The 13933-nt window shown below is 36.0% G+C and overlaps 2 protein-coding genes across 2 annotated transcripts in view; one reads left to right on the forward strand and one right to left on the reverse strand.

Moving 5' to 3' along the window:
- The window catches only part of CIR1 (corepressor interacting with RBPJ, 1), a 64816-nt gene extending 61871 nt beyond the window's left edge, over positions 1–2945 (reverse strand). The window contains exon 1 of the mRNA XM_012650687.1: positions 2785–2945. Within this exon, the coding sequence (XP_012506141.1) occupies positions 2785–2856 (72 nt within the window). The 5' untranslated portion in view covers positions 2857–2945. The remainder of the gene's footprint in view (positions 1–2784) is intronic.
- A 35-nt stretch (positions 2946–2980) lies between these two features.
- Positions 2981–13933, forward strand: part of SCRN3 (secernin 3) — a 33813-nt gene continuing 22860 nt past the window's right edge. Inside the window, exons 1-5 of the mRNA XM_012650688.1 lie at positions 2981–3032; positions 5329–5499; positions 7332–7513; positions 8072–8271; positions 10761–10973. Of these exons, the coding sequence (XP_012506142.1) occupies positions 5341–5499; positions 7332–7513; positions 8072–8271; positions 10761–10973 (754 nt within the window). The 5' untranslated portion in view covers positions 2981–3032; positions 5329–5340. The remainder of the gene's footprint in view (positions 3033–5328; positions 5500–7331; positions 7514–8071; positions 8272–10760; positions 10974–13933) is intronic.

Consider the following 13933-nt stretch of genomic DNA (forward strand, 5'->3'; position numbering starts at 1 on the left):
CCTCAGCCTCCCAGAATGCCCCCCACTCTTTACTTATTATTTTTTCTATTTATTTTTCAATAGTTCCTTTACCCTTAGTTAATAAAGAAGGTTAAAAGTTACCCTCTCCCCCAATAAAGTGTTAATTACCTAGAAAGATCTATTAAACAAAAACAATTCATTCTTCTCCTCTAACCTGGGAAAAATGTGAAAGATCAAAGAGACCAACAACATTTGGTTGTTTTGTATGACACTTTACACAGATGAGAAGAATGTAGGTTCTAAGCCTGCAACTGAATTTCTCATAGTGGATTTGCAAAAGTGATTCTCTGTACATTTCTTTTTTCTTGTATGAAAGCTGTTTCACTGAATTTTATAAAGCTAAATGTCAAAAGTTCCAGTAAACAAATTATGCTTTCTCAGGTACATTTGTCTCTAAATGTAAAAAAACAGAGCAAATGAAATCAAGCACCTGAATTCCATCTCTTCATTCCTGTAAAAACAGTAACAACTATACTTTTGAGTATGTAGAGGAAGAAAATGTCTGTGGTTGGTGTCAAAAGCTACCTGAGCCAACCATATACAAGGAAACCTCTCCCTCCTGTAACTGTAACCATGCAAACACAGCCTGGTATAGTCATAGTGGAAAAAGCGCTGGGCTAATCAAGTGTCCTACATCCTACTTCCTTTTTTTTTGAGATAGAGTCTCACCCTATTGCCCTGGCTACAGTTCCGTGGCGTCAGCCTAGCTCACAGCAACCTCAAACTCCTGGGCTCAAGCAATTCATCTGCCCCAGCCTCCCACCTCCCGAGTAGCTGGGACTACAGGCATGCACCACCATGCCCCACTAATTTTTTCTATATATTTTTAGTTGTCCAGCTAATTTCTTTCTATTTTTTTTTTTTTTTTTTTAGTAGAGACGGGGTCTCGCTCTTGCTCAGGCTGGTCTCGAACTCCTGAGCTCAAACAATCCGCCTGCCTCGGCCTCCCAGAGTGCTAGGATTATAGGCGTGAGCCACCACACCTGGGCTACATCCTACTTCTGGTTCAACCTTTAAGTAGCTGTATAACTCTTGGCAAATTTGTTTCCTCATTTATAAAATGAGGAGATAGGGCTAGATGATTACTAAAGACCTTTCAAGGTATATAACTCTGGTCCTACAAATATGATTAAAATGACGCAGAAATAAATGCGATTCTGATTCGTCAGTTCTGGGAGAACAAACTCACCAACTAAAAACTAAAGAACAATTTATTCTGACAAGAGTTTTCTCATATGTCATCAATATCCCCTCCTGTTCTTTTCATCCGCATGCAAACCCAGACTTTCCCCAAGACTTATCTATCAGCTGTGGCCAACTAGCTCTACTGCTTGCAGCAGGTTAAAATAAACATGCAGCCTGATTTCCAAATAGATCAGTAAGCTCCTCCGTTTCATAACCAAGGGTGCCACTGCTATGCCACTGGTATTAATTATCTGTTAAAGAATCCTCTGATTAGAGCAGTGCTTCTCAACACAGGCGATTCTGACAATGTCTGGAGACTTTTTTTTTGGTCACAACTCAGGGTACTACTGGCATCTAGTGGGAAGAGGCCCAGTATGCAGCTAAACACCTTACAATGCACAGGACAGTCTCCTACAACAAAGAATCATCTAGCTCAAAATGTCAGTAGTGCTGAGGTTGAGAAATACTTGTCTATAGCATAAATTCTTAATGGGGGGACTATCGCTAATCCCCAAGGGTTAGACAATTGGTACTTGGGGAAAGCAAGGAAAAAAACCTTAACTCCAACTTAATGAATTTATGTAAACTTTTAGATAAACTGTATGTTTATGTATAGTTCATAAATAGATATACATTATATCTGTGGTATTAAAATTTCATGGGGGGGGCATTAATAGGAAAAAAATGTCTAAAAAGGTTCCTAAAGAAGGCAATAATGAGAAAAAGTTGAGTAGCACTGGTCTGGAAGTGAGGGGAGTATAGCAAAATCTCATCATTGCTATAACTGGTTTTAACAACGATTAAAAGCTTAGTTACATTTTCACAAGTTTGTATGTTAAGGAAAATGAACATCTTACTGAGCACCACCTCTATGTGGTGGGCACAGTAATAGGTGCCTCCTTTGTTTCAAATCCTTTATATCATTTCATTTAATCCTCACAATTTTACAAGTCAATTTCCTTAGTTTATAGATTAAAAGACTAAAAATCAGAAATATTTTTGTGCAAGGTCTTAAGGGTGAAAGTGACTGTGCTGGAATAATGAGAATCCAGGTCTGACTCCAATGCCCTGATTATTTCTCCTTCACCATTCTGCTTTTCATTGCTATAATATTCAGCAAGGTACTGCACCTAGAACACCTGTAGTTATTTAAAACGCTAAACTTCAGCGAAGTCATCAAATAGACACTACATTATCGGGTGAATTTCTCTTTTAAAATCTATCTTAAATAAATAATGAGTGAGAGCAGAGCTCAGAAGTCGTAATCCCTGGGGTCCGAAAAGACAAAACAGAATCGGCTGAGCGAAGTATTGAGGAATTCTTAGTATCAGTCTTATGAGTTTACACTCTGGCCGACCGAGCTCCTGTGAGCTGTCCGAGTCTCGCTGATGCAGAATGAACGCTGACGACCCGCTTCGTTAGCTGCTCAGCAGAGAAGAGGGCAAGAACATCAGGCCTTTAGGCCTGGAGAAGAGGGGATTGTCCTGGGGATCTCAGAAACACCACCACTCTCATCTCCAGCAGCCCCTGGGAAGCCAGTCGCTGTGGGCCAGATCCCTCCCGGGTCTCTTTACTCACTTTTTTGATATTGGATTTGGAGGCGGGATGAAAGTCCTTCTTGCACATGAAGTTGGCGAAGGATTTCCCCATCTTGGAGCTAGAGCTGGGGAAAGCAGCGGCGAGATGTGGAAGCACCGTAAACAAACTCCGCCGCCTAACCGGAATTGCGCTTCCAGCGGCATCGGGAACTTCCGAGGTCAAAGGTAAAGGCTTCCGGCAATCGGCGCCGGCACTTGCCACTTCTCGCCCTCCCTGCGTCACTTCAGGTATATGGGAAGCCAGGTGAGGGGGGGTTCACGGGGGAGGGGCTTGCATAGTTGAGGTAGGACAGAGGAAGACCGACCGAACAGATGCGCAGAGCTGCCTCATTTAGGGGCTCTAGGCTCAGCTGCGCCTGCTGCCATTAGAGCGCCACCGGCTGGGGTGCGGGGTGGACGGCGGCGGCTTTTCTGCAAGAGGTGCTTGAGGTTCGAGCCCGTTACTTTCTGTGGACTCTGACTCGAGTTGCAAAAACTTTTCTGCACCGGTTTTCTTATCTGTGTTATGGAGATGGTCATAGTAATTCTTGCCCTAACTGTAGTACGTTTGTGAGGTTTCAGCGATGTGGTATTTCTGAACGTGCTCGGTGGACTAACAGCGGATAGAACAGAACGACAGCTCCACAAGAGCGGAGGCCCTATTTTGTTCCCAGCTATTTCCAGCTATACGTTGCCTGACGCAGAAAGATGTTCGATAAACGTTTGTTGAATGACGAATACGCGTTAGGAATTAGTAAAGGCTCTCAAGGCTTCACCTCCTTAATGAACTAGGTGCCATTTATAACTAGGCAGCAAGTTTCCTTAGTTTTCCCTACGGCCCCAATTAGACAGCTCAGGTCACCTAGTGCAGCTTCATGTGGCCCTTGGGACTCCAGAGTTTTGAGTGGATGTGGCTGCTACTGCCGTAGGTGATCCACCAACAAAGTCCTCCAGCGGGGTGATGTTAAGAATAAGATATTTGTGAGACATATACTCTTCTACCAAATAATAACAGTAACAGCTTTCATGTAAGTGTCTACTGTGTTCCATGTACTTGCAAAACTCTTCATATGTTGCCTTATTAAGTTCTCATAACAGCCCCATGAAGTGATATAGTTTGTTTTACTGATCAGGCAAGAGGCAAAGAGAGAGAGATCAAACAGCCTGCCAAAGTTATGTAGTGGTGGAACTAAGTTTGGAACACAAATAGAAGGAGGTTCAGGACATGAAGGTTGAAAAACACAAAGAAAAGAACATTTGCATCCATTAAAGTAGAAGCAAAAAAAAAAAAACAAAAACCAAACCCAAAACAAAAACAAAACAACAAAACAGAAGCAATCATGACCCTCTGTCTTCTCGTCACTGGGGAGAAGAGAAAAACCCTTAGGAATTTCAAGCTGACGTTGTTTGTTTCTTTAGTCATTTGTTTTCTTTTCTTTTTTGAGACAGGGTCTCACTCTTGCCAAGGCTAGAGTGCAGTGTAGAGTGCACAGAGTAGCTGGGACTACAGGCATGCACCACCACACCCAAGTAACTTTTCTATTTTTTGTAGAGACAGAGTCTCACTATGTTACCAAGGCTGGTTTTGAACTCCTGGCCTCAAGCTCTCCTTCCAGCTCAGCCTCCCAAAGTGCTAGGTGAGCCACCACACCTGGCAGTTTTCTTTTTAATGAAACATTTACTACACTTAAATTTTGTTTTTAAATTACTAGTATCTGCCTATGTAAAGGCATGTTAAAAAAGGAAACTACAAAACATTGTGTCCATTCCGAAAGCAAAATAAAAAGTATAAGACACTTAGGTATTCTATAAAAACTGAGGATTTGAGATTTTCCAAATTACAGTTGAAGAGATAATCTAGATATTAAATTATACAATTAGGATTTGTAAATTATGTATGTGAACTTCCTGTTGGAAATATCAATAATTTGGAATTATATTGACATCCTCTTTGTATTTGTCAGAATACAAAGTGAGTCTGTTTCAAAATTCGGTGTTAAGTATTATGATCTGTGTGTCTTCTTCCCCAGCTCAAAGGAGACCCTTTCTTCCTTCCTTTGAGGAAATACCACTGGGTACATAAGATAAGGTCCAGCAATGAGAATACAAAGATTAATAAGACATACTGCCAGCCCTCAAGGATCTCACTGTCCAGTAAGGGAACTCATATATGTACACAAATATAGTAGAATATACCCTTTACGACAGTAGAGCTATGTACAAGGATCCCCAAATATGGAAATAATGAAAGGAAATTCAGGGAAAGCGTCAGGAGAGAAAGGTCTTAGAGAATAAATTTGAACCATAGACTAGAAGAAGGTAGTTCTCATTGTTATTTTCTTATTGACTCTTTTAGTACAAGATTGAGTCCCAAGTCATATTCTTATTGATTTTTATACTACGGTATATGAAATTTAAAACTTTAATGAACATCCTTAATTAGATATGGAAATAATATTCCTAGGTCATTGAGTAAAACTCTTGGTTTTTAACATACTAAAATATGCTTTCTCTTTTTATTTTAAAACTTTTGTATAATTTTTAGTTTTAAAAAAAAATGGAGCCTTTTTCCTGTGACACTTTTGTGGCATTACCTCCAACAACAGTTGATAAAAGGATTATTTTTGGAAAAAATTCAGATAGACTCCGCGATGAAGTCCAAGAGGTAGTTTATTTTCCTGCTGCAGTTCATGATAACTTGGAACAACATCTTAAGGTAGGTGAAATACATGTTTTGTTAGCAATATGTTTTTTAAATAAATATCATAAACAGTTATTTCTATCATTAGCAATTTGGCAGAGACTATAGAAGTTAAAATTTAAGAATTTAAATTTGAGAAATAATTTGAGTCAGAAATAAACTTTTGGTCTTTTATTTAAATGATTTAGAAGAAGTTGAAAGAATAATAATAAAAAGTGTTCAATCATTGATCAAATATTTGAATACTTTCCATATGCAAGCATGATAGGGCAAGGGATTTAAAGTCAGCTGTCAAGACTTGGACTTGGTCTTCCACGGCCTTAGAGTGTAATATAGGAAGAGGATATGTATGCAGCTATCCCCATTATAAAGGAGGATGGTTAAATGCTAAATTTAAGTAAGAGCAGCATGCTGTAGCAACAGAAAAGGAACATTTAATTCAAACTGGGGATCAAGGAAGGCTTCATAGGAATTGGGGTTAGCTAGAGTTTGATGGACAAAAAGGATTCTGATTCTGAATTGGTATAAGTTCTGGTGTAGAATAGAAAAGTCATTCCAGACTCTGGGAGTAAGAGTTTTATGACACATTGCAAAAGGTTTATTAGGCCCTGTGATAACTATCAACATTCATTTTATGCAGTCACTTGGTAGTATACACATTAATTAAAGGATCCTTTAAAAATTAATTTTAAAAATGTATTTAACATGGAACTTAAAGTGAAAGTTTCACATTATGCTTTTGTTGCTAATTTATACTCTTTGGATTTATTTTATTGGTATTCTAATATTAAAATATACTAAATATTAGATTTTTTCTGTATACTCTGCCTTTTTTTTTTCTGAGACTATTCATCTGGGATACCATTTTCACTTTATCTCTTCATATTTAAATCTAACCTATCCTGTAAACCAGCGATTCTCATTCTTTTAATTGCTATGGACATACCTGATGGATGACTTTGACATGTGACATGGGATGCTATGGCAATACTCTTGTATTTAAGGGCTACCATATGGGTACTTATATCACTAATCAAGAAACACTGGACATTGAGGTTGAGAATTGCTTCCTTAAGCTTCAACTCACATACATCTTCCTCTACAAAAAATGTTTTAGGATATCACAACTATAATAGAAACCATCTCTCTCCTGAGCTTCTTTAACACCCCATCTTTATTTCACTTCATGGCCCTTATACTATACATTTTGTTGTATCTTAGTTAATGTGCACAAGTCTTAGTTTCTTTTTTTTTTTGAGACAGAGTCTCACTCTTTTGCCCGGGCTAGAGTGAGTGCCGTGGCGTCAGCCTAGCTCACAGCAACCTCAAACTCCTGGGCTCAAGCGATCCTTCTGCCTCAGCCTCCCGAGTAGCTGGGACTACAGGCATGCGCCACCATGCCCGGCTAATTTCTCTATAAATTTTTATTTGTCCAATTAATTTCTTTCTATTTTTAGTAGAGACGGGGATCTCGCTCTTGCTCAGGCTGGTTTCGAACTCCTGAGCTCAAACAATCTGCCCACCTCAGCCTCCCAGAGAGCTAGGATTACAGGTGTGAGCCACCGCGCCCGGCTGCAAGTCTTAGTTTCTTGAAAGCATGATTTATATCTGATTCATCTTTAATATATCTCTTGGCAGAGTGCTTTATAACAGGAGATGCTCAGCAAAGGGTCAATTCTGAATTGAATATGTTTTAAGGATAATGCTTTTATTAGTGAAAATTTCTATTAAGTTATATTTCACTTCTTTCGTAATGATCATGTCTTCTGATTGATTTTTTTAAATTCTGGATTTTGATAACTTTTTTGGTTTTGTGATTCTTGCTGTGACTTTTTTTTTTATTACAGTGTACTTATATAGAAATTGATCAAGTTCCTAAAACATATGCTGTTGTCCTTAGTCGCCCAGCATGGTTGTGGGGGGCAGAAATGGGAGCCAATGAGCATGGAGTTTGCATTGGGAATGAAGCTGTGTGGGGAAGAGAAGAAGTTTGTAATGAAGAAGCTCTACTGGGCATGGACCTCGTCAGGTTATTTTTCTGTTATATTTTGTACTATAGAACTTGTTGAAATTTTAAATTTTGGTATAACTCTTGCCTGTTTTCCTATTTTTTCTTTTTTTTTTTTTTTTTACTTTGATACTTTATAATTTGTGTCAAAAATGCTTCAGAATACCAGCATGCAATTCATGACTCTTGGATACTATTAATTGGGAGAAGGGAAGAAGTTGGAAATTATGATTCATTGGAAGTACCTAATGTACTTGTGTATCACACCTTAACTAATTCTCATAATAACTTCATGTGTTATTACGCTCATTTTACAAATGAGATACCTGACATTCAGAGATAAAGTAACTTGCCAATAATTACCAAGTTGGAATTTGAACATTTGACTCTAGAAACTTTGTTTTCATGATTCTAAACTGACTTCAGAAGGAAAAGTTTAAAAGTTAGACTTCATTTTATCTGTTAACTTGAAAGGATTTTTACTTTGAATATAAACACAAAATCTCATGAGCATGAAATTATTTGAGAAAAATAATGGAAATTTATTTTAATCTGAGAACTTTAATATTCTTATTTTAGACTTGGCCTTGAAAGAGCTGATACAGCTGAAAAAGCCCTCAATGTCATTGTTGATTTATTAGAAAAATATGGCCAGGGTGGAAATTGTACAGAGGGTAGGATGCTTTTTAGCTATCACAACAGTTTCCTGATAGCTGATAGGAATGAAGCCTGGATTCTGGAAACTGCAGGGAAGTACTGGGCAGCAGAAAAAGTACAAGGTATGGACAACTTTTTGTGATTTGTTTTACAATTAATAAAAAATGCCCTTAACTGCAGATATTGCATTTAATTGTCTGTCAAGATTTATAATCCAATGTAGTAACTGCAAGAGAAATTAAAAAATTTGAAAGAGCAGTGAAAGAGCACTATAAAGAGCTTTCTTGAAAAAGATAAAAAGAGAATGTTAGATTTGGGAATATGAATTTCATAGTATATACTTTCTTTGCAGCAGCTCTTTGCTATTTTATAGTACTTTTTCACTTTTTAATAACCCCTTGCCATTTCTTCCTCTTTTAACTTTGAGCTTCACTCTAAAATTTTATCATTTGTTAAAGTAGAGGTGAGGAAATGGGAGTGGGCTTAAGGGATGGGTATTTGTGGGTTGGTAGTTAGAAAGGATATGTTGATATAATAGTAAAACATAAAAATTTGATACCATTGAATAAAATAACACAATTCGTTTTAGAATGCTTTGGTTTTTCTTTCCCATGGTTTCTTTGTGATCATATAGTCCTCTGATTTTTCAAGTGAGGAAAGCCAAAGATGTAAAGTGACTTAAAGTACTGAGTGAAAGACTTGAAATTTAAATCTTTCCATTCTGATTCTCAGCTCAGTGTTCTTTCATTAGAGCACAACCTTGTGTTCAAGCATAATCATGTATTCTTACCTCCCAGTTGTTTTAATGGACATTTTATGTTTTGCATGTATGTTTTTAAATGTATAAAATTGAACTTAGACTATTTTTCTTATTATGATAATTGGCCTGATTGTACCATTGATCCCTTTTTATTTTATTCAATGTGCTACATGTGAGAGAGAAATGAATAAAATACATTCTGTTGAAAAAGCCCCACATGGATATTCAAAATGAACACTTTCATTATTGGGTATGATTATCTAGTTGTAGATTAACTTTGCTAACTAGTTTCTTTTTCTGTAATTAAATGAGCCCAAGAACTAAATTGTTAAACTGTAGGGAATTATCTATTAGATAGAAAATTCTTCTGTCTTTGATTGTATCATGACTCAAGTCTGGTTTTTGTAGTGAGAATATCCCAAGTATGACTTCATTTGAGTAATTTAATTGATTTGTACTTGGCAGATTGTCATTTTAAATGATTTTAAAACATTAGCAATTTTTATTTATATGATATGTTTCATTTATTATAATCTCTTTAGGACAGGCTTTTATATCTTCTCTATTTTGTATTTTAGTTGAAAATTTTGTTTATAACTTAGTACCATGATATTTTTGGAAGCCTTATGTTTCTGTTCTAGATGTATTTATGATTTCTTTAAAAAAAAGTAGTTCATAGGAAAGACTAATACCTAGAATATATAAAGAACACTCAAAACTCAAAAGTAAAATAAAATCTAATTAGAAAATAGGCAAAAGGTATGAAGAGACATTTGACCCAAAGGGATATACAAATGTCAAATAAGCACTTGAAATGATGTTCAGTATCATTTGCCATTAGGAAAATGCAAACTAAAACCCCAATTAGATCCCACTATACCTCTGGTGAGAATAGTTAAAATAGTTAAAATAAAAATAATGACATTTTTCAAGTAAGTATAAACTGTGAATAAAATTTTAAAAAATAATGACATCACCAAATGCTGGCGAGAATGTGGAGACTGGTTCATCTATACATTGCTCATAAGAATGTACAGCCAGTCACTCTGAAAAATAGTTTGGCCATCTTTTAAAAAACTGCAATTACCATGTGACCTAGCAATAGCACTCCTGTGTGCCTATTCCAGAGAAATAAAAAAATTACATATATTTATACAAAAACCTGTACACAAATATTCATAGCAGCTTTTTCCATGGAGGCGAAAAACAGAAAACCATTCATATGTCCTTTAACTTGTGAATGATTAAGCAAACTACAATACATTCATACCATAGAATACTACTCAGCAATGAAAAGGAATGAACTGTTGACATAATATATATAGTAACCTATATGAATCTTCAGAGAGTTGTGCTGAGTAAAAATAGCCAAAAGTTTATATACTGTATTACTCTATTTATATAACATTCTTGAAATGATACAATAGAAATGGAGAACAGTCCAGTGGTTGCCTGGGTTTAATGAAGGATTGGGGGTAGGGAAATAAGTGGATGTGGCTATAAAAGGGCAACATGAGGGATCCTTGTAGCAACGGGAAGTATTCTTTACTTTGTATCAATATTTGTATTCTGGTTGTGACATTATATTATAGTTTTGTAAGATGTTACAATTGGGAGAACCAAGGTAAAGGGTACAATGTGTTATTTCTTATAATTGGATATGAATCTACAATTATCTCAAAATAAAAAGTTTAATTTTAAAAAGTAATTCACTTTTTATTCTGAATATGTAATAGATACACATAGAAGTCTATATTTACATTTAAATAGTGATTAAGAATCACAATTACAGATAGATGCTTTATGTTAAATATGACTTTTCCTTTTCCTTTTCTTCTTCTTTGAAAATAGAGGGAGTTCGTAATATTTCTAATCAGCTTTCTATAACAACCAAGATTGATCGGGAACACCCAGACATGAGAAACTATGCTAAGCAGAAAGGTTGGTGGGACGGTAAAAAGGAGTTTGATTTTGCTGCAACATACTCTTATCTTGACACAGCCAAGATGATGACTTCCTCAGGCAGATACTGTGAGGGCTACAAGCTTCTAAATAAACACAAAGGTAATTTTTATCATTTAAATAATATCAGAATGACAAATTACATTTTGTGTAGATATAATGTGGGAATGATAAAATGTGTTTTGAGGAATTATACTTAGTAAAAATATAGCTTTTTTAAAACTGAAAATGTGATATTTATAAGCTATTTTTGAGATAAGTGATATACAGTTTTGAGAGGGTGATGATTCTTTTAAAGGTCAAGTTCAGATTCTCAATCCTTAGACCCTATTTTTTTAATCTCCTGTTAATATTCCTAAAATAAAATTGGGATTACTTTTCTTCTCAGAATTAATTGGAACATGGAGAAGGGCTTCTTTGACTCTTGCTGCTGCTTCTTTTATTATCTCTTGATAATACTCTTATCGGTTATTTTCTTATTACAAAATTTATCTCTAGAAGTTCTGGCCAAGAAGACAAACAGAACAGATACAAGAATTCCCTTTTTCTACTCCAGAACTTTAGAAATGTTGGATAAAATATCTAAACATTAAAGACATATATAGCTAAGTTCAATACAAGAAGGGAATTCACTAGTTAGCAAAAATGAAGAGAGGACCCATAATGTTAGCAATACTTGAGGTGTCTTCTCCCCACACGTTCCTCCTCATCTCTGTGTCAAGAGGGGATTATGGACCAGATAAAAGCCTTAAAGGCTAGAGTGTAAGCCTCTGTGAGAATATAGGTGTCTAGGTGAAATTCCATTTGGGGAGTAGGAACTGGACTCCTTACTAAGGCTATGAGTCCGAAAATGCTACTCTACTACCTGCCCAGTTTTAGTCTGGAGTTGAACTGCCTGCTGCCGTAGCCTATGGATCAGTAGTCTCTTGTAAGAGATTGAATTCTGAGCCACATGTATTTTGCAGGCTCAGCTAAAGCTACCTGTGCCTGCCAAGAAACAAACACTGGTTTGGAATCAGTAAACCACACAAGATTCCAGCATACCTGTATTTCTGTACTCACTATGTGAATATTTGATATGACAAATAATTATATTTTACTCAAATTTCCCATCCAAATTAGAAATCTGCTTAATGAATCAACATGTAACTGCCATCAAAAACATTTAAGTCAAATGGGGGTTCAGATGAAAGGATGTAGTTTCTACGTCTACCACAATAATTTCTAGTTATGTCCTCAAGTTCACTGATACTTTCTTCCTCTACGTTATTTCATCTATTGTTAATATCATCTAGTAATATTTTCATTTCATATATTTTTTATCTCTGCCAATTCCATTTGGTTCTTTCTATATAACTTCCATTTCTCTATTCATTACCTACAAGTTTTGTTTAAATCCTTGAGCATATTCAGCATATTTATAATAATTGTTTTAGCATTCTTGCCTGTTAACTTAATCATCTCTTTGATTTCTAGGTCTTTTTTGTTGACTTAATTTTCTTCTGGTTTAGGTTTGCATTTTCCTGCTTACTCACATGTCTAGTAATCTTCAGATGGTGGGCATTGTGATTTTATTTGTTGAATACTGAAGTTCTTTTTATACCTTTAAACAATGTTGGACTTTGTTTTAGCAGTTAGTTAAGTTATGGAACAGTTTAATCCCTTTTAAGCCTGTTTTTAAGCTTTTCTATGGTATCTCTAGAGTAACTTTAATCTGGGGCTAGTTTACTAAGGCATGTTAATCCCTTTGAGATCTCCACTGAATGCCTTGTGTATTAAGCAAGGTTTTCCTACTCCAGCTGTTGAGAACTTGAAAAATTCCCAGCCTAGTGTTAGCTTTATGAACTTTTTAAAACTTACAATTCCTAATTTCTCAAACAAAAAAAATTATTCTTTGTTTGGCCATGTGGAGTTTCACCCTATGTGTGTATGCCAATGGGTATTTTGTCAAAAGCTCTAGGGAACCACTATATAGATTTTGAGAACATTTTCTTTGAGTAGCTTCCTCCTCTCTGGTGTTCTGCTCTGCATTTTCTAGCCACCCTGGCCTCCCTGAACTTTGATCTCTGCTTCCTCAATTTAGAGTATCTTTGAACTATCCCTGGGTTCCACCTCTCCTCACTATGGTCTAGAAATTGCTTCCAACAAGAAAGTCAATGTGATTGTAATGCTTACCTTGTTTGTTTCCTTTCTCTCAGGGATCATAATCCTATACACCTGTTGTCCAATGTCCAAAAACAGTTGTATTTATTTTGTCCAGTTTTCTGTTTATTTACAGTAGGAGGATAATAATGGACCTTGTTTCTCCTTCATGGTTGGAAGCAGAAGTCCTATTTACATTATAGTAAATGTTTTTTGCAATATAGAAAAGAAATGCAATTCTTATTCAATAAGATACATTATTATTATGAGCTGCACATAGTACAACCACTATAAGTTCATTGAGTGTTAAAATAAATAGATAATTGGTATTTTATATGCTTTCTATTATGCAGAAATTCTTGGTAGATTGTTATATGGGTTTTTAAAATGTTTTAATAATATTTGGGGAAATTGATTTTTTAAGGAAGGGGTAGGAATATATTATCATTTCCCCACATAAAATGATGGACTGTAGGCTCCTGCTATCCAATATTGTCCTGAACTGTTCAGATTCAGGTAAAGAATATTATGTATGACTCTCTCTTTTATGGGATTCTCCCCTCACTTCCTACTGCCAGAAGGAACAAGGTTTTCTACTGCTGCTTGCACAGAATTGCACGGCATTGATTGTGGCCTTCTCTCAGGCTAAAGGGAAACATACTGTTATCTCCCTTCCATAATTTTCCTGCATTTGTTAACTGTAAAGAGCCTCCAGGTAGTTGTTTTTCTGTATTTTGTCCCAAGTCGATAGTTAATCTGAGGGAAGGTTGGCCTGATAGGAGCTTACTTAGCCAAGCTGAAAATGGAACTCCTTCCCGTGTCATTTAATGTTCTATGACATTATTTTACTTATAAAAAATATATATATTCACATGATCTAAAATTCAAAGGTACACAAGAATATATAATGAAGTCTCTCT

The sequence above is a fragment of the Propithecus coquereli genome, unplaced genomic scaffold (assembly GCF_000956105.1).
Source record: "Propithecus coquereli isolate 6110/MARCELLA unplaced genomic scaffold, Pcoq_1.0 Scaffold34, whole genome shotgun sequence".
NCBI classification, from domain to species: Eukaryota; Metazoa; Chordata; class Mammalia; order Primates; family Indriidae; genus Propithecus; species Propithecus coquereli.